Genomic DNA, 25412 nt, shown 5'->3' on the forward strand with positions numbered 1-25412 from the left:
ATTCCACTGCTCTCACTGTCTCCCCTGCCCAGACCTGCCATTTCCCATGATGCCAGCAATGCACTGGAGAGGCTGCTGCGTGGTGGCATCAGTGTGCTGTTTTCCCTCAGTTAAGGACACCCTTGCAACTAGACCCATAGCCTAAAATGCCAGCAAATCCATTCCTCAGTAATGGACAATGGGCTTCAGACTACTCAGCTGGAATGAACCTCAGTGCCTGGTGGGCCACAAGGACTTGGAATCTGTAAAGGAAATGGGAAGGTATCTTTTCACATTCAAGTTGGGCACAGTTGCTATGGAAATCAGATTCAGGCTTCATGTTCATTTGCACAATTGACTTTTATATAAAACCATTACTAATAAGACAGTACTAAAAGTCATAATTGTGATCTTCAAAACATACTACTGCCTACTGTTAAGAACATTAGATTGAAGCTGATGTTTAATAGACAGTATTATGTCTTCCTGACAGCGATACTTACTTCTGTATCAGTATGTAATTGTAATTGATATGTAATATGTAATGAAAACATAGGTCTGAAGGTGGAAAGACAGGTACATCAAAATCCTTTCCTTAAGAAAAAGTCATTTCCATTTTAAAGCACTACACCCCACGATTTTTTCTTTCCCTCCAATTTCTAAAGGAGGAAACCAGCAGAGGGCAACATCTTACTTTCATTATCAGTTACTGCAACCACCTGATAATGGCTTTATAAGAACAAAAAACACCCCCCAACCCCCCACAAAAAAACCCCAGAACAAAACAGAAAGCATTTTGAGTTCAGGCACTGAGAAACTGGCTAAGCCAATGCTGGTAGCAACATACAGCCTGGGAAGGCAAGAAGTGAAAGACTCTTGACTAGTCACCAGTGGTGGCTCCTGGGAGTGACCACAAGAGCTACTGCTGATCTTACACCTCCAGTCCAGCTGGTTTTTATAACCCCAGGCCTGGCTACATCCTCAACGCCCTTCTATTTTCCCCTCCAAGTTTAATCCATTACTCCACTGCATAACATTTTAAAGACATCCTAAACCAGACAATACTTCTACTACAACTACATGGCCAGGGTAGTAATTCTTAGTTTCATAAAGATTGCTGAGAATAACAAACATAACCAAGACAATTAGCAAGAAACACAACTAGTAGCACTGTGTAAGAGTCACATTATTGCTTTAGTGTGCATGTGTGTTATTTTACATGGCAATATAGTATATCAGTTAAAGTTAAGGCTGCTCTGATGTCAGACTCACAGCTGCTTCCAAGGAGGAATTTTCAAGGATTTACCACTGGCAGCATTATTCTCTCAGCTTTCGCTCATTTGACAGTAGTTATTTAAACCCCTGTATCAAGATAACTTATAAGCTATAAAATATTTGTCAGAGAACAGCCTGAGGAGGCAGGCATCGAAAGAAAATCTTGGCCCAAGCCCACTCACATAACTGTGAATGAACGGAGGTACTGCCAGTTGCCAGACTTCTACTCTGTGGTCTTGGTGTCCATCCTAGCTCTGTGAGAAAGAGATAAAAGGAGGTAGCCAGGGCAGTTTCAACTACAAAGGGCCTCCAAGGCCCAGAGAGCTCCCTTCAATCCAGTCTGTTCCCTCTTGTTCTTCCCAAACTGTTCAGATCATTCACAGCACTCGCACCATCTTAATATTTCTATATCAAGTTACTTAAGCAGGCAGCATAACAGATGATGGCAACAAGGGACCAAGGAAAAAAGCAGAGCACTCGGGCTATGCAAACAGGCCTCCACATGCTCTGTCCAACCAGGCACAAGACATCTGGTGGTGGCTCTGCCCAGCTTACAGCAAGGCAAAACAGCAGATGCTATCTGGATGACAAGTAGCTGTTAGATAAGAGGAATGGATGTAGGAAGGTGCTAGTTACAGAGAAGTCTAAAGTTTTCCATTTCCTACTGACCAAGCTGTGCCCAGAGAGGGTTATATGGATGGGATTTTGCCAACATGTTCACAGACTGTGACGTGCGCTTCTCAGAGAAGGCCTTTATGGGAGGATGGTCAACCGGCATTACTGTTGGGACCCAAGCCAGATGATAGGTCAGCACCGCAGTTAACAAAGCAGCAAAGAACCTAGAAAAAAAGAATACGACCAAAGTAACACCAGCAAAAGAATATCCCATTAAATGCTTTAACATATCCATGTGCACTGGGAAGCACACAAGCTTTTTTTAAGAAAAGGGGTAGGGGGGAAGCTTACTGATTTTTGTTGATCTGTTCTATCAGAAACGTAAATTCTTTAAGAAAACGCTGGCATAGCTGATTCTTTTCCAGGGTGCTGGACATCATATTAAGCCACACAGGCTCTGCAATCCTTGGAACAGAATATAGGTTCCAGATGGTAACTCTGCTCAAAGAAAATTCCCAAAAAATAAGCATTAGCATGCACATTTCAATCTTGCAAATACAAGTAGTCTTTCCTCTCCTATTGTCCATTGATTTGTATTTAATTTTCTGTAAGATCTAGGAGACTAAACAAACTGGAAGAGTTTTCCGGACACACTAATTACTAGTGTCCCAGAACACCAGTCTGTTTAATTTACTGTACCAGTAACTTAGTGTCTTCATATGAATTACATATTTGCCTTCCCTTTCTTGCATTCCCCTGTGTATTTGTATTCAGATAAATGATTCAGAAATCATTTTGAGAGAGGATAGAACCCATTTATTCATTGCAGTGATTCAATTCCACATTCCAGACATTACAGAAACTCCATCCCACCAAAGCCTTGTCTGTCTCTCCTGGGCTGCCTCTCTTGGCCTCTGGCCATTCCTTCCTCCCTTAGGTACCAAAAAGAGAGCCTTTGACAGCAACTTCCTTGTCAGTTACACTGTTCAGCATCTAGGGCTAGGAGCAGACAACTCATTGGTCCAAATACAACAATCAATCCACTCATCTGCACAGGCATCAGCAGAAGCCAACTCTTGATGAGATCTTAAAGACTTTAACTGACAGTCCCAGGTGCAGGTGAGTGCAACACAACTACTTTTAGTCTCATTCTGAAAATGGCTGAGCTGGTTTTGCTAATGTTTGCTGGTTTCTAAAAACATTTACCCAATACCCAACACAGAAAATTCATTCACACTAACTTCAAGACTAGCTAAATTACAAGACCCTGCATTCAGTTTCTTATAACTGGCAGTGACAAATATCTTTAGAGGGGCAACGAGAAGAGCTCTCTTTGTAATTCAGAATTCCATCAACTCACCTGAATTCTCCCAGGGCATCCATGACACGGCTGATATAAACCTGCACTCTTTGGCTGGATTCTGCTATTTTTCTACATGAGATCATGGCCTTGATTAAGAGTTAAAGACACAAAACAGCTTCTTAAAGGATTCACATTCTTCATCTTTTTAAGCTTCATTAACATGTCAAAATAATTAAGATCTAGCCCCAGTGCTATATAGCCACTCAGGATGGCAATAGCTGCCAGCCTCCCTCCACCTCATGAGAGACCAGTCCCTAAGACTGGACATGGGGAGAGAAGAGAACATTGTTGAGGGAGTAAGGGGAAGACAGCAACAAACATTTGCTGTCTCTCTTTTAGTGACTGCATGAAAGGATAGAATACCATCATTTCCACAGTCTCCAGGGAGTTAAGAAAACCTCATAGTGAAATACACTGAGAAGGAAAGAAAAAGAAAAACCACCCATAGCATAAAACTCTCCATTCTCATTCTGACCAGAAAAGAAACCGCACCTCTTTTTTAGGAAATGCTGAATTCCTACACTGGGCTCAGGCTCAAGACTACATGTGTAAGAAGGGAGGGAAGCTTGAAACCACGCACCTTCTCCCACTCCTCATCTATCAGATTCTAGAATACCTCATTCTGTTTAACACTTATTTTTCCACATTAAGCCAAACTAGTATTCTGTACCTTTTCTATTGCATATTTGAGCTTGTTCATGTGAGATTCAAAAAGAGGAAAGTGAGAGAAAAAGAAATCCTGGAAGTTTCTCTGTGCTTCTTCTTTTTCAGGCAGAGAAAAGATTATGCTGATTGCAATTTTTTTCCTCCGAACCATTGCAGGATTGGAGCTGCAGCTTTCATCAGCCATACTAAACATTTCTTCAGTGGACCTGTAAGACACATTTGTTAGGACAGTTACCTAGGTACTGAGAGGTAATTCTTCTTCTATCCCTATCTCTCTGTATAGTAAAAGGTAACTCATTCTTAGGTCTCCTTTGACTGACTACATAAGACTCTGCTGTCACCTGTCTCTGAACAGAGGATACCCAACACGTTGATGGATAAGACCTGTCTTTCCTCAGATAGGAGAAAAGCAACCCCCCAAAGTGGCCAGCTCCTAAAGCCACGTGAACATTTTCTTCTGAAACAGAGCTACTACAAAATCCCTCCTTCTGGATTTATCTTTAAGGGATATTAAGAAGAGGGAATGGACACACTATGCAAAAAATCATTACCTTTTGTTAAAGGTAATTTTAGAGCTGTGAACTGCATCCAGCACTCATCCTCCTACTTAGGTACTAAGCAGTATGTCCATGATGCTCCTGAATTTCTACTGTTGCTCATGAGGAAAGTTGGGAAACATGCTACCTATACTGTTCCAGCATCTTAAGATGGATGTTTTAAGGCACATAACCATGCAAAATAAGACTTTCTATTTTAACTGAAGACAAAATGTCACCACATAGTAATTGCTGTGAAAACACAAACTTAATGCCTGTAAATACAGGTGTGCCTAGGACAAAGTCGGATATACTTCAGTTTAAAATGCTTTGTTTTCTGCTAAAAACCACAAACAGTAGCTATTTTACAACTATTATTATTTTCCCAAGTTCTGATTATTCACTTGATAGTCCTGCCACATTTCTTTCAACAGTTATGCCACTTTTCAATATTACATGTGGGTTGATACTGGGATCAATACTGCTCAATATCTCCATTATCAGCCTGATCTGTGGATCAGAACACACCTTCAGTGAGTTTGCAGATGATGCCAAATGGGGGTAAAATGGTCAATACACTGGAGGGCACTGTCCAGAGAAGCTGTGGAATCACCACCCATGGAGATTTTCAAGACTCAATTAGACTAGTTCCACAGCAACCCAGCCTAAATTCAAAGCTAGTCCTTTGCACAAGCAACTGATTTGGATGATATCCACAAGTCTCAGCCCAGCATAAACTTTTCTGTGATTATACAAGAGGGTGCAAATCCCCTCATCCTGTTCCTCTGTAAATACTTGCATTACAGTGCTAGATATTGATATTGCTGGATTTACAGAAATATTACTTTTACTTGCTTAAAGTTCTTGATCAATTTCATTGAAAATCATCTTTAAAAAGTATATACATCAACGAGTAAAATAGTGTGGTCAAAAATGCCTTTTGGAAGGAACTTTAATTGAATAATGGCTTTTAATCCACAGAGAAATTATAGGGGAAGAAGGGTAAGAACAGACAAGAGAGCCATTAGAACACAAATGGAGACATTCAGAGCAGCAACTGATATAGAAATAGCTTGGTTTTGGAGTTTCTTTGTAAGTTAAGACTGCAATATCAGTGAGTGGTAATTAAAAGCTTGAAGGCTTTTCATATCAGAATTATCTTGAAATGGAGCCTGTAGCATTTATAGACCACTATGAAGCAATTAACAAGAGGAAAGCCTGAATGCTAAGCATTCATTCTAAGTTCATTCTAAAAATAAGTGGTTTACACTTTAATTGGTTTGACAAAGTTAAATATATGAAAGTTTCTCATCAAAGAGGTATAAGTCCAGGACTACAGGAAAACACACACACAATAAAACCCCAGCAAAAAACAGCTTGTGGGAAAACAGAGTTCAAGACAAAAACATAACCTCATTTGAACTTCAGGAACTTGCATGCAGAGACAGAAATTCTCAAGGAAGTTGGGAAAAGATGGTCAGTCAGCATCTAAGAAACATCAGAAGCTTTTGTACTGCTTCCCAGGAACAGAAATTGAAGAATTTAGGTCTGTGACAGAGGCCTTTTCAACAAAGTTGCTAATCTAGCTTGCCTGCCAATTGACTACATGGAGTTCCAGCTAGACATCTCATTTTCTTTGAGCTATTGGCCTAAAACATCAGTCACAGAGACTGCAGAATCTTGGCCGTACAAACTGAAGCGCACACTCTGTGGTCACTGAAGTATTCGGCCAGAAGCCTACTGTTTCTCTAGCAATTAATCAGAAAACAAATATCTGAAGAGGTTTTTTAGCTTAGAAAGAAGCCCAGTTCAAGAGTAGTTCTAGATAGTGGAAATAATCACATCCTGTTTCCAGTATCTTTCCCCAGCATAGATTCTCCAGCATGGAAGAAACACAACCTACTCCCTACAGTGAATAAGCAGCCCCAAAAGACTATTTGCCTCTAAACAATTTGTTACTTTTGTAACACTTTGAGGAAAGTTCTATTTACAAAACTTTGGCTGCTCCCTAAACTGGGCTGAAATTATCTTATTTACCCTAAATGTTTTAACTTTTTTGCATGCACTGCTCTCAGCCTTATTTGTTAAGGAAACTAGACTAAAAAGTATGTCCATTTACTGAGAGAAAAAATGCTCGCTAGCTTATTCTCAACTGCAAGCAGGATTTAGAAAGCATGACTACTACATTAGCACCACTGCACGATTCTTCATGTTAAAAATGATTTGGTAAGAATATCCAAGAAAAAGCTTCAAGTATTGACACTAGGAAAAGAAGTCTTTTCAAAAAGATTTTGTTTGTTTTTTACTGACCACATTTTAACTGCCAACTTTTAGGCTGCTCTTAACTGCAAACAGCGAAGAGGGAGAGAGGCCAAACAGTAGGAATTTCTTGTAGCTCTCCACTAATTCCATGCTGCCTCTGGGTGCAGGTGGATGACTGCATACGAGCAGATAATCAAGAACCATTTGGTTTTTTGCAGCTGACAAGAGAAGAATTTGCTTATTAGCTATGAAAGGTCTGCTGCATTCCACGCTTTGTTATGCCACTGAGCTACAAAAGCTAATAAAATTCCAAAACAGAAGCCAAGCTTTTTGATCACAGCTCTTTTTTTTCTTCCTGTTTTGGCAGAAGTCACATCAGGAACATCCTGTACCAGCCGAGAGAGTCAGCATGGGCTATTACTCCAAAATTTTAGTAACTGCTCACTAGTCAGACTTCAATCATAGTATAATGTAATTACAGCAGCAGTGCTGTTACAGTCCCTTTCTTCTCAACAGGATGCTCTGCTCCTTCAAAATCAGTTTAATTTGCTTTTCAGAATGTGGCTTCAGACACAGCCTACACATTCAATAAAAATAAGCATATTCCAAATATATAAGGCCTTGCAGTTCATACTCAGCCAAAACTTGATCCTTCTTCATACTGGCATTCTTATGTAACATGCACAGAAGTTAGACTGAATTGAGAGTATTTAACAACAGGATTTGTCCTTTTAAAGAAAAGAGGCTTAAGCTCTATTTAGCTTAAATTACTGCCAAACAGCTGTTGTAAGAAGAAAGGTGTTGCACTCACCACCTTGGAATAATCCCATTCTCTAAACTGGTTGTCTGACTTCGGAGCCAGCGACGTTGGTAGCTGCTAGAAGATGATGATGAAGAGCTTGGAGATGGAAAAGGAGTGACCAGAAGACTGCTCAGAGATGCTATCAAGAAAGCAAGAAACCCCACATATACTGAATTACAAAGAGTGCTGGTTGAATATTTTTCTTCATGCTCTGAGAAGAAATTCCCACAAATATTGCTCTTACTTGCTGATCTTTTTCACGTAACTCACTTGCAACAGGAAAGACAATGATTTTTAATAAGTCTTGCTGCCTAAGGACATTCTTTTCTTATAAAGTCAGAGATCTTCCCTACTAGAACATACTAAAAGTCGTCTTATTCTCATTAAAAGCATTCTGCTCTAAGAAGTGTTGCCCTCCCACTACAATAGACAGATCTCCTGGTCTGCTTTTCCTGTTCAGTGCAAAAATATCTTCTCTCCCCTTGCTTTAGTAAAGGCTCCAACCAGTTCCTTCTCCAAATTATAAATTGGTTCAGAACTCAGAAAATGATGGCTGCAAACAATATCATTACAAATATTCCTGCATTAAGGCTTGGGGCAAAAGCAGAAGGAAAACCGTTTAGCAGATCCAAAAAATTTTGGATTTATGGGTCACGAGGTGCCTCTATTTCATGCGAACCACTGCACCAAAGAGTTGTAACATAATTACAAAAGTAGGCAAACAAGACACAGACAGCAGATACCTGACCGAGCAATGCCGCTGTCTCTGTCCTCATTTTGTCCTCTGCTAGGCATATCAACAGGCGTGCTGTGTGCTAAAACAAACAGATCAGATCAATAGAAAATATTACATAACTCACCATACTATTTGTCAGCATTTAAAAAAAACGTTTAAGTTTAAAGGTCACAAAACAGCAAAGTTACATTCTGTACTGTTACTCCAAATAAGCAGTATGGTATGAGCAGAGGTGGCAGCAAATAGTATTCCCATACTATCATGTTACTAGAGGAAGTTGGTTATTTGCCCCAATCTAAAAACATCTAAGCAGCTTAAGAATATGAATACAGTCTGCATGATCAGAAATCAGATATGCTTTGAAAGTGAGGGCTGATGGTAGCCCCATCTGTCACTCGGCATTTTTTTTTGTGTGTGCAGGATTGTCATTTTACAGGTTAACATCATAGTGAAATAGTCAAATACGAGGTCCATTAAGCTTCTGATTCACTCCCCAAGCAGAGATTTACTACCCACAAAGCCTCACAGTAAGAAACATTCAGTCTAAGTCATTTTACATTGAAGCATTAGTAGTGCAGTCACTCAAATTGTAGAGCATGCAAGATTTGCAAAGGCTGTGAAGAAACTGCATTGGTATTCCAGTTCACATTTTTGCAATTAACAGAACTAATTAGGCCTGAGATCTACCCACCTGCATGGGTCATCAGTATGCCTGTAAAAGGAGACTTTATATAGCTTAAAGTTTTGAAAATTAAAGAAATTGATATTGTTAAAGAAAAAACACCTTAAAGCCTCCCAGACTTAGCTCAAGAATTAATTTTGAATGTCTGTCAAATTTAAAAAAGTAGCAAGAGGCAAGAGAAGAAAGAGCTGTACACCAGCAAGACACCTGCACACCAGCAAGAAACCAGCTGCAAGCCAGGAAACATAAGCTCTCTAAGAAACATAAGGGCTCATTTATTATTAAAAACACCGCATAAAAATACCTTTAAAATTAAACACAGGGAGTAGAAAAGAAATATGAACAAAAAGCAATTCATTTAGCTATGTTTTTTGGAAGAAAGATTTTTATCTATAAGCCAGATACATCTGTCATCACTATTTTAGCCCTTTGTTTCTAGAGAGTAATTATGTATGTCCTGCCAGAACTCAGAAGGAGCTGGATTTGTGTGTGCATATGGATGGGTCACACTGTGGCTGGCATTCCACACAAACCTGCAAAGAAAGAAGCACTGCGGATGAGCCGGAGGGGACCTCCTTCAGACACACCCTGCAGCAGTTTGCTGCTACACAGCTGTAACACACCTAGGAAACAAAAGCAATGTAGAGAAAATGCAATGCAAAAAAGTTAAAAAAAAAAAAAAAAGAAGGGGATGCATAGGGAAAAAAATAAAAACAAACAAACTGAACCAACAGATGGCCTCATGTTGTCAGAAAGACATAGAATCTGGAAATATTTACCTAAATTACTTCCACTGCGACAGGTTCCCAAACCATTCTGATTTGAGCTCAGCTTTCCCAGGCTGGGATCTTGGTTGATGTACTCAAAGCTATCTTGTAAACTAAAAAGTGGAAAAAGTCAGTGTTCCTTAAGAAGGTGATCAATAGGCATTAATATTAGCTTGAGAATTAGGCTCATTTTATGGAAAAAAGAAGGCTGAAGATTAACTCACAATCAAACTAAAGGACCAGTAGGAGGTTTTCTGAAACTGTAAGGAAATAGGCATTTATTTTCTATATAGGATCCCTCTTTGAATTATTCTAAGTTTCTGTATGTCACATTTGGTATTCAGTTTATTCACATTTGATCATTTTTAAGACAAGGAAAAAAGGAACATATGAGAAATAGTATATCTTCTGTCGTTGTTGAAGGAAACAGAAATGGAGTACAGGGACACAAAGGTTTCTCAACATATACCCCTTCTTCACCCTTCTGGTAGCAGGAAGAGATAGCGGCTTTGATTGTCCAAAGGCCCTGACCTCTGAAGCTTATTGCATGCGCTGGACAAATTAAGAAGGAGAAACTCAGAGAGATTCTAGTTTTTAAACTTGGGTGGCCTGGCTGGCATCTATCAAGAGAATCCTTCTCCATAGTCACCATTTCTGATTTTCTACTGGACTTTTCCACTTTGGCTAAGTCACATTTAGAAGCAGTGACAGAAGGACTACAAAAGGAGAAGGAAGGAAAGACAATTGCATTGGATGGGAAACAAAAAAATAAAAATAACGCTCTTACTTATTGTTGCTTCCACTGAAGCTTCCTACCCTGGCTGAGAAGACTTTACTTATCATCAGCTGTGGGGGAGAGCTGAAAGGATAAACAGTCATTTCAGTGAGTCATCAATTCCAAGTGCCTGACAAGACAGTGCATCACAGAAAAGGACACTCACCGTATATAGTGAATTTTCAAGGTGGAGCCTTTGTAACTCATTGCCACTGAGCCAAACATCATTTCTCCCAGCATGTTGACATCAGAGGCTGGTCTTGTGTACTACACAGACAAGAAGACAGGAAGAACAAAGTCAATAATAACTTGGCATACTATTTCAATTTAATATAGTGCCATAGTGCTACATTTTTAATGGAGAATACAAGTTCTGCTTTTCCATGCAGGCTAAGATCCTGTGTGGTTCTAACACACTGAGTGCAAGTAGAAGCAAGTACACCTCAAAGATGTACCCTGTTTTGTTCACTAGATAGGCATTGTTACCCTTGTTCCAGGGGGACCTCCAAAGGCAAGAAAGAAGAAAATACATATCTATCTACTGCATTTCCAAGAAATAGCTGTCCAGCAACATTCCCATATAGAGTGTTTGATGAAATCTGTAGGTGTTCACAGGACTCGATTCTGTGGTTTGGATCCCCAAGCATTAAACTGTCTTCCTTATTCAAATGAGCAAGTTCTCCTTCTCTAACCTTACAGAAAGCTTCTTGAAAACATTTTTGATTGGAAAATAATTTGTGAAGACTGTGTTTCTAAATACAATCAGACCGATTTCTTATTTTGTTTCAAAGACTGATCACCGATAACAAATTTGGAGACAAGTTTGTTAATACTGAAAGAAATCATTTACCTTCTAGTTAAATATCTTTTTTCTACCTTAATCTATACATGCTTCAAATTACATTTTTCTAGATGAAATGTTTATGCTTTTACTGAGAAACAGCCAGAGTACTCTCAAAAATTTCACATTGTAGTAAGACAGACTAAAGGGGAGTCTTCATATAACATGTTCAACAGCTGCTTCAGAACTCACCTGAAGCATAATAGACATTTTTTCAAAACAAGAAGAGAGAATGGTATAGTGCTTTTTATGGCCTTCACAAATAATAATAATGCTATTAATATCTTTTGTAACTCTTTCAAAGACAAGAACAAGACAGACCAAAAAGTTAAGATGTACCCACACGTTCTTAATCTACAACACTTTAAAGATAGGGTAGGTATCTCGAGGTTCAAATTAACTTGTCATATATTAGAAGTATAACTAGTCATTCAATGCATGTAAGTTAAGGCTTTTATATACAAACTTCTTCAGTAAAACTGATAAATACAAGCAAGAAAAGTAATGAATATTACCTGATATTTCGGTATCTGTTCTTTGATATTTTGCATACAGCTTATTGAGGGACTATGGGAAGAAACATTGTTGTTCCCATTGCTTGCTTGGCAGTTCTTGGCAGAAGCCTTTACAGAAGCATCCTCTGCCATTTTCTGTGTCAAAAATAGAGCAATATGATGAAAACAATTATAGCAAACATGAGATCTCCCATCTGTAAACATATCATGGCAAGAGTTCTCTTAAACTACAGGTAAGCAACAGAAATAAAAGATACGCTTATTTAGTTCAAAAAATATGTATCAGTTTGAAAAGTTTTTTTAAAGGCCAGCATCAGAGAAAGTATAGAATTACTCTCACATCTATATTGTCATACAAGTTTTCAAAGTATCATACATAGTCAGAGTAATTAGTCAAAATTCCACTGGAAGATCATTCCCAATTGTTATGAATAGCTCTGTGTAACGTTTACTAAAGTTTATGTAAACAAAATCTCAGCTTATGGGTTGCTTACAAACTAATTTCAGTAATCATTGGCACAATTAATCACCCAAATTGCACATAACTTTTGCTCATCAACTGATTAACAGATTTCTTAAACAGAAGAACAGCCAGCAAAAACAAGGGGTGAATAGTAGATCATTTGGTAGATTTTATAACCTGGTAATTCTATTTGTTAAACCTGTAAAGGACTTGTGTGGAAAAAAAGGCAAAGAAATGCTTAAATCCAGATGACTTTGAATTTTTACTCATAGTTGCTATGTTTTAACATCTTAGAACTGATCAGAAAGGTGTAAAGGAAGTTTTGGAAAGATATCACTATTCATATATGTTTCATAAGACAAGCTGCATTTAATTCATTGAGATTTGCTTAATACAGTTTTCTTGAACAAAACCCAATGAGTTTCTTGTTTTCTTTAACAGCTGCTGGTTTTTTTTCCAATTTGAATGTTCATTAGTTGTCAGTTAAAAGGGCAACATTATTTTGAACATACTTCTCACATGCACTTGAAATGACTTATATGAAGAAAGCAAAACTGTAACCTTGCAGCAATCAAAACTGCTTAGAAAGTCTTAGAAAGCTTATCTCACACTCTTAAACTTTTTGTATATTTAACAAATTCAAAATCCCTTAATGAACATACATTTAATATGTATTAATGTAAACATTAATTCATTTGGTGCACCTTAGAATGAAGTGTATTTTTTTAAGTCTCGTTTTGTACCAGCATGGTTCACCTCATTGGGAATGTGCACTGGCAGAGATCACCTAAATTTTTTTAAAATGTCAACAAGGTACATGTAGATTGTTTACAGAAAAAACAAGCAAGCAGGCAAAAAGAAGTAACAGCCACTTAGATGCTAGTAAAAAGCAGACATAGCCAAGTTTACATCACATATTTTGGGCTCAGCAAGATGAGAAAGGAATGGTAACAGGAAATTAAATGAAAATAAAAGTAGAATCCAATAATTGATTTTTATGATGAACACTTTGAATACCACAGTGCAATAACTGTAGTAAGTTTTAGAATACTCGAGTCATGATGACAAGATGATGAAATGGGCAAAAGGAAACATGCAGAAGAAAAAAAGGAAGAGAAGCCAAGAAAAGCGGAGTGGATGATCTGTCTTTTTTTTTAGAAGTTGAGTTTAAACTACAGTGACAGTGCAGCTCCTTTATCAATTTAAAAATAAGCCTATTACCATATTAGAAAAAGCAAAATCCTGGACTTTTACATATTATCCTAAATTTGCACTCCTGTTGTGCATTTTTTTCCTGGCATAGTATTTCTGTGCTATTGCTTATCTAATCCCAGTGTGACTGTCATTAGGGGTTTAGAAATGCACCAGTGTCAGTAGTCACATGTTTAATGAGCTATTGACAAAAAATGCCTAATAAAAGTGGTCTGATACATGCCATCTGCAGAAAGAACTGGAGATTAGGTTAAGAACACTGAAAAGAAATACAGTATATTAAACAAACATTTGGTTAAATGGGATACAGACCTGCTAGTTCCCCCAGTAAATTTATTGCATACTTTAAAGACAAACAATGTATTTGACTATTCAGTGCAAATAAGCTTTTCTGTATTTCAGGAAAATGGATAAACACACAGTATATACACACACACATATACACTTTCTTGACTTTAGTTTAAGCAGGACTGAGCTTGAGAGCAATTTTGCCTTAACTTTAAAATGAATCAAGTTTTAGGCTTGCTGTTTGATAACATACCAAACAAATGACCAAACATTCAAGATCACTTTTAACATCTATGTGTTTGCATGCCATTCAAAGTGCTTTGGCTGTTTTAGAAGGGTATCTAGATTAGTGCCTGGCTAGAAAACAGATTACAGCCTGTATCATGTTATGAGAGAGGTTATAATCTGTTTTATGTCAGTGTTGCATACAGCTTCTGATAGGTTATTTTGTAGTTAATTTTTAAAGTATTCAAGCAAGTAGAATAATTTGAGTATTTAAATGAAGCCAGAAATATATTTCTTCCTGACGTGCTCTGTGTTTTAAAATCAACTTTAAGATACAAAGTAACAATCTTGACTTGGGGGGGTGGGGAGAAGGTGGGGGCGAGGGGGAGCAAGATTAACAGACCAGTCTGACCCATTTACCCTCTTAAGTAGAGGATCAGTCATCAGCTGATGATGCTCAGTCTTACTGATTTGGCACAATGGCATATTTGCAGTGTGACTGAAAGAGATTGCTGGGTTTTAAGCATCTTCGTACATGATTTCTACAAGTCACAACTATTGTATGTAGCTAGTGATTCCACAATAAGCTATGCTAGTCTGACAGGCTGAAGCTGCTGGTTGTAACAAAGGCTTCAAAACAAACAAAAAATGGAAATAATTAAGTGTAGAAGAGAAACAGAGCTAGTAGGAAAAAACCCCAAAACTACCACAAAACAGAAAATACTATTGTTTTACTTGTCTTAAAATCACTAGGTTTGCTGGAAGCATTACTCCACAATTTGCGTGCCTGGAGAGCAGCACAAATAATTTTCATCTTGAGAGCATCTACTCTTGCTTCTATGTGTGTTACCAAAACTTACATGGCCATATATTGCCATGTGTCAGTCTTACACATTACAGCATGGTTAGCCAAAGTGGAATTGTTTTAATACACATGAAGCCAACAACTTTACTAATCCAAACACCAAAGGAAGACAAGCACGTTTAGAGACTGCTAGACATCACTGGAACAATGGGATTGCACAACCAGGGCTAACAACAAAAAGCAGCCCCAGTCGACATTAAAAAGGCTAAGAAAATACTCAGTTTAAAGGGGTATAGATTGCTTTGCTTGAAAGCTAGTCAGGTCTAAGTTGTTAAGTTTCAATACTGTATTTGTATTCTAAATAACAAATACCAGATGTGTGTTCATAGGCTTCTTGGAATCTAGCACACTCTTGTTGCAGCTATCACAGAATTGAGATCAAGTGAAAGATCACAAGTAACATTAAGAAGTTGACACTGTCATATTAGAATTCCTGCTTTTGAGAAGGGAAACCAAAGAGCAGTAGGACAAAAGCAGAATTAGCACTTCATACCTGAACCACAGCTTCATCAATTTTGCGGACTGCTTTGGAATCAAATAGGACCTGTCTGCCTCTCCTCTCACAGTCTTGGTAAACTATCAGGCGGATTTCATTCAAGTCAAACTCTGAAGAGGACCAGCTGCAGATTATAAGCACAAGATGTTAAAATAGCATGCTTACTTTGCAGGCTTAAGTGAAGAAACAGGTATTTGGCAAATACATCTTTCACTCAGCATTTAGAAGAATCAGGCTGTAATCACAGAACTCCAAAGGGGCATCTAAGCCCAATGTCACTGATATACAGGCAGGCACAGCCAAACCAATTTTCATCCAACCTTTCTTCAAAATTTTCCCAAAAGGGAACACAAAACTTTGTCTCAGCAATCTGCTCCAGGGCTACTCTTAAATTTACTCCCTTCTCTGTGCACAGTTTGGATCTTCCTTATTGCAAGGTAGGTATACTACTCTGTGCAATTCTCTCAGCAGCAATAAAGAACAACAGATTACCATCCTCTTTACTTTGACGAGCACGAGGTTTACACCCTCCCTCATCCTTCTCTCCTCTAAACGACACAAACCAAATTCCTTTTGGCCAATTCCTGTCAATATAAGTTATGATTTTTCCAAAGTTTAATTCTTGTAACTGAAAGACAAGGTTTATGTTGTTCCATTATTTTTCTCCTTTCTTTTCTGAGATGTTTCAGGGTTTACAGAGCAATCAGATTACCATGACTTGATCTCCTACTATGATGAAACTCAATTAGTAGATGAAACCAAGATACCACTGAGATTCAACCTGAAGCAAAACAACCCTCTCAAGCCAGAATCTGCCCGTTCCTCAGAGATATGCCACGGCACACGACTTGCCTCCTTCCACTACCGCAGGAGGCTGAGGAGCACAACTGATCATGGCTGCGATGGCAAGAGACTTTATTTCCTAATTCCAAAGGGAGTCGGGTCTGCACATCAGAGCATGGAGGTTTGCTTGGCCTCAGGTTCGGCTACAGAAAATGTTATGTAGCTGACAGGCTGAAATTAATGGAAAAAACCCTTCTATTGCATAAAGCAGTGCCACACAGCACTGGTGCTCAGTCATATTGCCTCATGCTTGACGTGGATGGACCACATCTAGGGGGTAAGAGTACAACTGTTATTAATAGTTGTTGGTTTAACAAATTGCCTAACAGACTTCAGTCAAGGTCACACTGATCTCCCACCCAAAAGGATGTTTCCCAAAAGAATGTTCCCAAACTATGCCCAACAGAGAAGGAAGGTAGAGAAATGAGGAAAGAACACAAAAAACTCTATATAGCCGAAAGACAAGAATTTCTGAAACTATGTCTTTTATTCCATGCTCTATCAATAGTCATAAATCAATAGTGAAGTAAACACCATCAACTCTTGCTGGAGTCAGTAATGTAACCACGGGCAACTCTGAGACTTGCAAATTTAAAAAATCATTATAAGTGAAGCCAGCTTAATTTCTTCTTTGTGCTTCATCCTGCATTTCAGAGATCAACTCCCCTTCCTACATAGCTGGAAAGAAAAATAAGCCTAAATAGGCACCTTTTTCAAAGCTTGAAAGACCTCATCAATCTGGAAGGTTTTATTCCATTTTTAAATACCTTGAAACAGAATAAGCCAGACACCTATCTCCATCGTAAGGTAGTCTGATACAAGAATACTCTGTACATAATATACAAGGGTCCAGTACACATCAAAGCCAAATCATGGAACGATGCTAAAGGCTGTTTTGCCACCAACAGTGAGGAAACTCATTGGTGCGTTTGTAACATGTTGCCTCCAAAATGCTAGGAGTGCCAGGCAGATTTCTTTTCAAGTCTTCCTTTTCAAAGGGAGTCATAGCATTAAGTTAACCTGCATGAGATCAAACCAGATACCATTGTTGATAATTGCCCAACAAAGATCCTACACACCTCACATATACAGAGAGCTGCAACTACACCATCTGTTTTAAAAGTCTGTTACTAGTTTCTCAGCCTACTGCCTGTGCAATGCTATTACAAAATCCAGTTATACAGAATGCAAGAGAAGTCAGAGCCATCAGTGGGCTTCATTCTAGTCTGCTGCATGAATGTGATACTCTTCAGTACTGGATACTCTGATACCTCTTCAGTTATACAGCTAGCTATTACACGCTTTCTGCGACGGACAGTACCTGAAGTCTTCCCTCCTTTTAACAACGAAGGTATATCTCTATGGCCTTAATTTAAATTGTATGCAAGAGCAAAGCCTTATTTATCTCCAGGATGCGCACAGCAGGATCCGTAGTTCAGACCACAGGACTGCAAGTCTAAACTGAGAAAGATGCATTTCAGGCACAGATTGAGCCAATCCAGCTTTGCATCTGTCCACCGACGCTAAAAACACGCTCAATGAATTTGGGTTCCCTTATGAACAGATGAATTTCCACATTCTGCACTAAAGCAAACTTCATGTTGTTTGTGCGGTGCCAGCTTCTGTGTAAGACGTGAACTGGGTTTTATAACAAATGCTGAAGTAGAAGCCAATTTACTAGCCTGATGAGGTGCCTTTTCCACACAGTACATTAGAATTAAAGATTGTTGCCATCTTTCAGAGCTTCAGATTCTAGTACCAGACAGCAACAAGCTAAGAAATTACATAAAATCTATCATACAGAGCTTTACAGAGACCAAACAGACCAAATCTAGGGAAGTAACTTCAGATAATGCTCCTTACAGTACTAACCAAATATCAAACTTACGTTTAATGAAGTCTTTGCTTCCAGGCTTTGAATTACCCAGAACACAGATGCAGTCCCTGCAGCAATCCTAACCATTACAGAAGAGATCCATCTTACTAAAGCTTCATTTGACAAGATCAAGCATATTTATAGGGAAGTTATACAGGCATATAAACCCACAGTCTCGTTACTTCCACGTGGAATCTAGCACCAGGCTCAAGACTAGTCAGATGACCAGGATGTTTTTCCTTGTCACAAAAGCTGATGAGCAGACTGCTTACAGTACTTCCACCCTTTATGGTTTAAGCCAGCTTATATAACATACAGCCCCCCAAAACAGGGACAGCAGGAGCATTCAACCATCTCCTAAAAGCAGTGTTGAAGAATACAGACAGTACAGAGACTCATTGGTCAGCTCTGTTTTCATATGCATAAAACACAAAACTCCAAACTGTTACTTTTCTGTATCAGCTTCTTGTTTATTCAGCAATGCTGAAAGGCATGCTGTTTTTGTTTCTTCTCCACAGTTTCTGAAAAACAAGTAAGATTCTCTTGTACAAAATATCAGTTCATTAAAAAAACCACCACATTACTGCATTGTATAGTTTAACACTCCTTTAGATGTTAGAAAGAAATAGCTTAAAAAGAAAAAAGATCTTTCACTCTTCCATCAGCTGTTTCTAAAAAGTAAGATCAAAATACATGAAATAGGCAAGAGAAATATTTTAGCCTGTTTTTCCTAAGGAAAAAAGGCTCCTATGCTCACAGGCAATCTATATGCACAGATTCACCTTGCCAATTATTTGTTAATTCACTAATCAATTTCAACCACCAAGTTTGACCAAGGGATATATATTTCTATCCACCAAAAAAAATAATCATGAAGGAGATAACAGACTCTTTCCTCTCCCCCTCCAAGGCCAAATATGAACTACTGTTAACCTTAAGGCAACACAGAAATCCTTGTGATGCATTTGTGGGAAATAAGTAGAGGATGGGGAAACAAGATTCTGAAAGAGTTATGTGAAAAGCTTGCACCAAAATTTACACATTATTAGATTGAATTTTCTATTTTTCATTGACAATTCTGTAACAAAATTATTAACTCTTCCACTTTTGGACTAGAAAGCAAACCCTCACCACACTTACAGACAGCCCCTTATTTTCCAGCTGCACTCCATTATGAGATTCTAGTAGTCTACTCCATGCCCAATTACAACAAATATTGATGTTTATTCATATCAGAAGTGCCCTTTTAGCTCTTTACCACCACTCCTGACACTCTCCTACTTCATGTCTCAAGACTCAGCTGTTTTCCTTATAGTCCTTTGGTAAAACCTAAACTGGCACACTGTTGATTGTTTCCTTTTTCTCTGTTTCTGACTAAAACAGTTTACCCAACCACATGGAAGTACTGAAGGAAGTTATGTGAGTTATATAATATAGGTAGTTTTGCATATGTACCTATTGCTGCAGGTGTTACTTCTGATAACAAAACCATGTAATCCCCAGGGTAAGCTTCATATTTCTTATGTTTAGCAAGAATAAATGTGCTACAATCACTACTTTTAGATAACAAATCTTGCTTCTTTCAGTCAGCTTAAAAAAAGCCTTCAGAATAAGTTTCACTGAACACTAACTGAAACATCATTTGCCTTAGCCCTGTTGATATAAAGATTTTCTCATTCTGCTTATACAAGACAGACCTTACCTGTTCAATAACTACTTAATAAATAGAATGATTAAAAAAAATCTGTGCTGAAGGAATACATAAGAGACTTATAAAACAAATGTTACAAATAAAATGAATAAAATTATAGTAGGAGTATTTTTCAGCCACCCGAGTGTCAATGTACTGCAAAATGACAAAACACGCTTCTAATAACATTACACCCTAGAAAGGTAAGGAAGTGAAGAGACTGACAGTTAACTGAAATGTTTCACTTTGACTTAAAAGCAATGCATTACGCCAGGTCATGCATACTCTTAACAATTAGCTGAATTAAATTAATATGAGCTCGTGCAGATGTTTGTATTTCGGGTTAAATGTGGCTATTTTGACTGAACATAATTGTTTTCTTATTTGACCACAAAAATAAGAGCCCCAAATATCCTTTCTCCCCTTTTTGTAACTACGTGACCATTGCTGTTGCTCGTGTCTGCTCTGGTAATTGCTGGACCCTTCCATAAACTAACCAAATTCTCTGCAGCAGAAGTAGTCTGTCCCAGGGCACAAAAGCAGATCAGAAGTGTAGCTGGAAAAAGGAAGTAAGGAAGGTGGCAATGGAACCTCCACCTCTTGGTGGCAGCATGAGTTATACTAACATCCATGGAGTTATATACCTTTAGGAAAGGGCACAAAGAAACACTCCCTATATATTCCAAATAAGTATTGAGGCTTGTTATAATGTTAATTGAGTTTTCTTGTTCCCAAGTCAGTTTTCTGCCTGCTTGGTGAGCTGAACTGACTCTCTAAGGGGAGCCAGTTCCAAAAGGATTGGAAAGGCCAAGGCCAGCACAAGGGGAAAAAAGGACAAGAGCATGATACCAGAAACAAAGGAACAAGAGGCAATGTGATTACTCTCTTCAGCATCAGCAGCCTGTTCGAACAGTTCAGCTCATCTAGCCTCACCTTCCAGAGTAGATCTTTCCTGCATGTGTAAGATGCTAGAACATCATCTTCAAGTCAAAATAAAGTCAAACTGTCTACGTTCATACAACAGAAACCCCAGGTCTACTAAAGATATTAGAACACTGGATAATTTTTTTTTTTTTTTGAAAGAAAGCCGCAAGTTTGGAACAGCTTACAGATATCCCAACAAGTTTTCTCCCCAGATTCCATATTAAGCTTAAGTTTGCTTTATTATCTCTTAAATTGGCATATAAGCTACTTTCCTTTGGCTTGTTCAACATTAATTCCATTACAGATAGGAGACATGGAGGCAAGATCTCTCTTACTTAGGGGAAAGCAGACTCATTTGTTTCTGGAAAAAAGTCACAAGAAGTTTGCCCCATTCTGCCCTGAGTCAGTATTTTCAGTTAATATAGCTCTCCAAACTCTGATTTTTGCAAAGAAAGCTTTTGGCTCACCTTCATAATAATGAGCATGCATGCAATAAGTGAAGTGACCCATTAATTTATATTCAAAAACTACTTCAGCTGACCTTAAAAAGTTTTTGCAAGTGACTAACCACTCACTACTTCAGTGCAACATCTATAGGCTAGAGAAATAAAAAGGCTGAAACATATCTATATACCTATACATCTATCTATATTTTTCTGCTTCTTAGATCAGCAATCCTGAATGTAGAATAAATATTCTAACACCCTTGGATGTTATAATTTGGAAAAAGCTGCCCTGAACAGTATTTTCAGTAGAGACTCAGGCATTGGAGACATGCTGGTACACATCTGAAAAAGAAGTCAAAGAAACACTATTCGTACTCCAGATTACTTTGATGTAATGCTTGATCTAGAGGTCATTTACAAGTAAAGCAGAGTGTTCCCCTCTCCATTCTTCCCCACTTCACAGCAGTCTCTCCTGTCTGCTCTGCACATTGTTACTACTTGACCCACTAACGTAGGAGGTGGCAAAAAAAAAAAGAGGGGAAACTAATTAGAAAACTAGAAAGAGAAGGTAAGATTACTTAACCTTAACTGAAAAGAAAGGCAATTATCCTTCATGGCTCAGTTTGCATATACATAAATCTTACACATCAGAGTCAAGAATGCAGATTCAGTTTCAAACAACAGGGAAGACTTTCTGGAGTACCAGTCACCATCAGGCACATGAGTATAAATCTAACATCAACTAAAAACGTCCATTCTCTGTCAAAAATCACATATATCAAAAAAGTTACATGCATACCTGTTTTGCAGCAGTCTAGTCACATTGCTCACACAGCTGACACTTTGGTCTCTCAAAGATGTTCTAATCCTTTGATCCAACTTGGTACAAGAAAGATTATTTCCAAGTGGTACATCGTTGTTGTTTCTTGCTCTTTCTATTTGTCCCCCTGTGCCATTTGTAGCTTTTGGTGTACCCCCACACATTTTCTTTTGCTACAAATCCTCTTGTAAAGCTCCCTCAGAGACTAAATGCCCGCTGAAGAGATACAGCCTCGAGCTGATTTCTTTACTATAGATCAACCATTAACAATGGTAATTTACCATCAGCTTTCTTCCCTATACAGGAACACAGTCTGCTGAATTTCCTGTTAGGGGCAAAAAAGGTAAAGAGATCTTCAGATATTCTATAAGCCATTAATGCAGAAAGACAGCTGTAGCTAATGTACTGCTGCAATTATTCCAGACAGAGGAGCAGACATGACTTTCAGAAGCCATCGTAGACTTGCTCTTGCTGCTGTCAGAGTTTTTCCTACCAAGCCTGGTGCAAAGCCGTAGCAGATACAACAGCTAATATTGACTTTAACTATGTTTGTTTCCTGGTATGTGATTAGGTAGCTGGCAATTATGTAGTCACAAGACTGAACCATATGGCCTCTTAAAAAAAAAAAAAAAAAAAAACACAGTTGCTTTTGCAGTGACTCGCCCTTAGTTGCAAGGTTGTTCTAACAGTGGCTACAACACCCTGTTAATGGCTCTCATGTGAGCAAGTGTCATCTGACAGCCCCTAGCAACCTCATAGAGCTTAGGAGCAAATAAGAATCTGTCATCATTGCCATATGTTTATCAGTTAAAAAAAGTGACCAGCATCAAGAAACACACTAGATAGTCTGCACTGTAATGCTTTTACTTTTAAGGACAAATAGTATTTATACTTGGCCAAAAATCTGAAACTTCTATTTTGAAAAACTTTTTTAAAAAAATTGGAAGGGAAAAAAAACAAAAAAGTTTGTCACAGACATCAGGTTGGTTGATGAAAATTTATAGTCAAGTGCCTATTAAAACAATTTAATGACAGTACTGATGAAAAAAAAAATCTAATAAAATACTTCCAACCAAGAAAACTTAAGTTTTTAAACAAAATGAAGGAACCTGATATTTTGTTCAGGCTCAGGCAATTCCACTGCAGAACAAAGTCCTCTTCCCCATCTCTGCTTTAAAAATTATCCATACATGTCTGCTCATATTTCACGTTCATACGTAAGAACATGGCTCCCCCTCCCATCAGTAAAATTTTAGACATTTTATAAGATGACAGCCATAGTGCTATTTCCCTTCCAGATTAAAAAGGGAAAATAACTTTGCTAATGGTCACCCAGAAATACATTAGTAGAGTTAGAAAACACAGTAAGATTTCAAAACCTAGTGCTACGTGCTACCTGCTAAACAGCACAGCACCCTTCTTAAAAGGATTTCGTAATCACAGTAAACCCCAACCTCTAAACACTGGACAAAAGTCAAGCAGAAAACTAGAGCAAGGTTAGGTTGAACAACTTGCTCAGTTGCAGAAGGAAGCCTATAGCAATGAAACAAAGCCCAGTTTCAATTCCCAGAGTAGTGACAAGTATTAGATCACAATCACTCCTCCTCCCAAGTGAGGGAAACAAGTGAAAAGCTTTGGCCTGTTCTCAAGTTATTCAAACGATCTAGGAGAGGGCGACTCCTAGCCCTCACCTCAGTAAGGACTACTTTAAACATCAGGGTTCCTAGTCACCTTTGAAGTGCAAATGAAACAAGCAACTGATGGCCAGGTCCCTATGCTTACACTAAAATCAGCAACTGACAGCCTTCACTTCTGTCCTATCTTTCCCCCAAACAAAAAAAAAAACCACCACAAACAAAACAAAAATTCTGAAACATTAAGTTAAATGACCACAATATGGGATTCACATCAGGGACTAGAACTAGGAACTCCTGCAATCTCACTAAATAGACATGCTTCACAACACAACCTTATCTGTGGATGAGGTCATGTGTAGAATACTGTAAATCCCAAAATACCTGGGAAATTACCACTGAAAATCCACAGAAAAGTTTCTGAACAAAAAAACAAATAATGCAAACCCACATATGGAAAACACCCTGAGTCCAAGAAGGACACAATATAGAAAATGGAAGAAAGTGTCCTGCTCTCCAGATATAATCCTCTGGGAAGCTGAGTTTAATCACTCTTTTCTAGGCTATGTGACAGCATGCCACCTGCTCTGTTTGTAGGTCATTTCCTGTCCTTCATCTCCACTGCGAGACAATTGCCTAAATGATTTCAACTCAAGGTAATAAATACTTTAGCAAGAAAATTTGGGGTGGGGGAAAGAGGAAATATATATATATATATATGAAGTTATCTAATTAAGAATAATTTTCTATACAAGTTACAGCTGTCCAGTAAAACTTAAGCACTGTTTTCAAATCTAACAGAATATTTGCAGAGCCTCCCATAAGGTTTTGTTTTCCCAACAGCTTTAGAAGCAGGCTAGGCAAGCATAGGAAAACAGAGTTTGAATCATACCTGCTGTTTTAGTGAGCATTTGTTTTTGCAAAACATACATTTAGCAAAACTGATACACAAAAAAATGCCTACAACCCAGACATTCAGGATGAGTGCCAAAACATGTGTTTAAAGGTGAAGTGGAATTTATTTTGGAGCACTTAGTTATGAATTTCCCTCTTTTAGTCTGTTGAATAGCTTATGTAGATGATGTAGGTTCCCGTCCTCCCTCCTAATTTGAAGTATTTACCCCGTATTACTCCTCCCCTTTTTAAAACCTTGGATATGGAAGAGCTGTGCTGATGCCGCACCACATTCTTTTTACACAATGATTTAAAGTAGTCCTAATATGGTAAAGCACTATTAACCTCAGATGAACTACCTTGTTCAAGCATGATACACAGTTACTAGTTTCACACAAGTTAGGCAGGATACATTGCAGATTAGTCATGCAACAAGTGAAGGAACATGTTATTTGCAGTACTTCTCTCTCTCAGTTTAGATTTTCCTGTAGAGTTCTGGTGGAGAAAAATAAAGTTCTCGATATCAGATCCCTGTACAGAAAGGCTACTTAAAAAAAATAAATCTATACATTACTGTATGAAAAACAAAACAACATTGGATATATTTGTTCACTGAAGAGTTGGAATTCCACAGACTCCCTGCTTAGGGAAAACATACCAAATTTTTGCAAGGTTGTAGGCATTTTTCATCATCATTGCTAGAAAGCAATACCATTACATATACGCACAAAAGACAACCACAAAACCCACGCACACCTGATAGAGGCTAACAAACACAAGTTAAAGTCACCATAAATTGCACACATCAGCTTTCCACAAACATCAAGAACAGCCTACTAAACCAGTGTTTCATAACTCAGCTGACTTTTGTGAGTTTGGATTCACTGTTCATTGGCTTATCTACAAGTCAGAAGTTTGAGAG

General features: G+C 38.2%; 1 protein-coding gene across 5 annotated transcripts in view; it reads right to left on the reverse strand.

The window, feature by feature from the left end:
* The window catches only part of FNIP2 (folliculin interacting protein 2), a 52125-nt gene that overhangs the window by 13991 nt on the left and 12722 nt on the right, over nt 1-25412 (reverse strand). For 2 of the 5 annotated variants that reach the window (XM_054823693.1, XM_054823696.1), the window contains exons 2-13: nt 15361-15487; nt 11815-11949; nt 10625-10725; nt 10471-10542; nt 9696-9796; nt 9450-9539; nt 8242-8313; nt 7508-7637; nt 3903-4104; nt 3230-3318; nt 2221-2367; nt 1924-2093 (exon numbers count right to left, since the gene is read on the reverse strand). In XM_054823693.1, coding sequence (XP_054679668.1) covers nt 1924-2093; nt 2221-2367; nt 3230-3318; nt 3903-4104; nt 7508-7637; nt 8242-8313; nt 9450-9539; nt 9696-9796; nt 10471-10542; nt 10625-10725; nt 11815-11949; nt 15361-15487 — 1436 coding nt within the window. Of the gene's footprint in view, nt 1-1923; nt 2094-2220; nt 2368-3229; nt 3319-3902; nt 4105-7507; nt 7638-8241; nt 8314-9449; nt 9540-9695; nt 9797-10470; nt 10543-10624; nt 10726-11814; nt 11950-15360; nt 15488-21941; nt 22466-25412 lie in introns of those variants that run through there. The other 3 variants (XM_054823692.1, XM_054823694.1, XM_054823695.1) reach the window with 3 other exon arrangements.

Source organism: Grus americana, chromosome 4 (genome assembly GCF_028858705.1).
Source record: "Grus americana isolate bGruAme1 chromosome 4, bGruAme1.mat, whole genome shotgun sequence".
Classification (NCBI taxonomy): Eukaryota; Metazoa; Chordata; class Aves; order Gruiformes; family Gruidae; genus Grus; species Grus americana.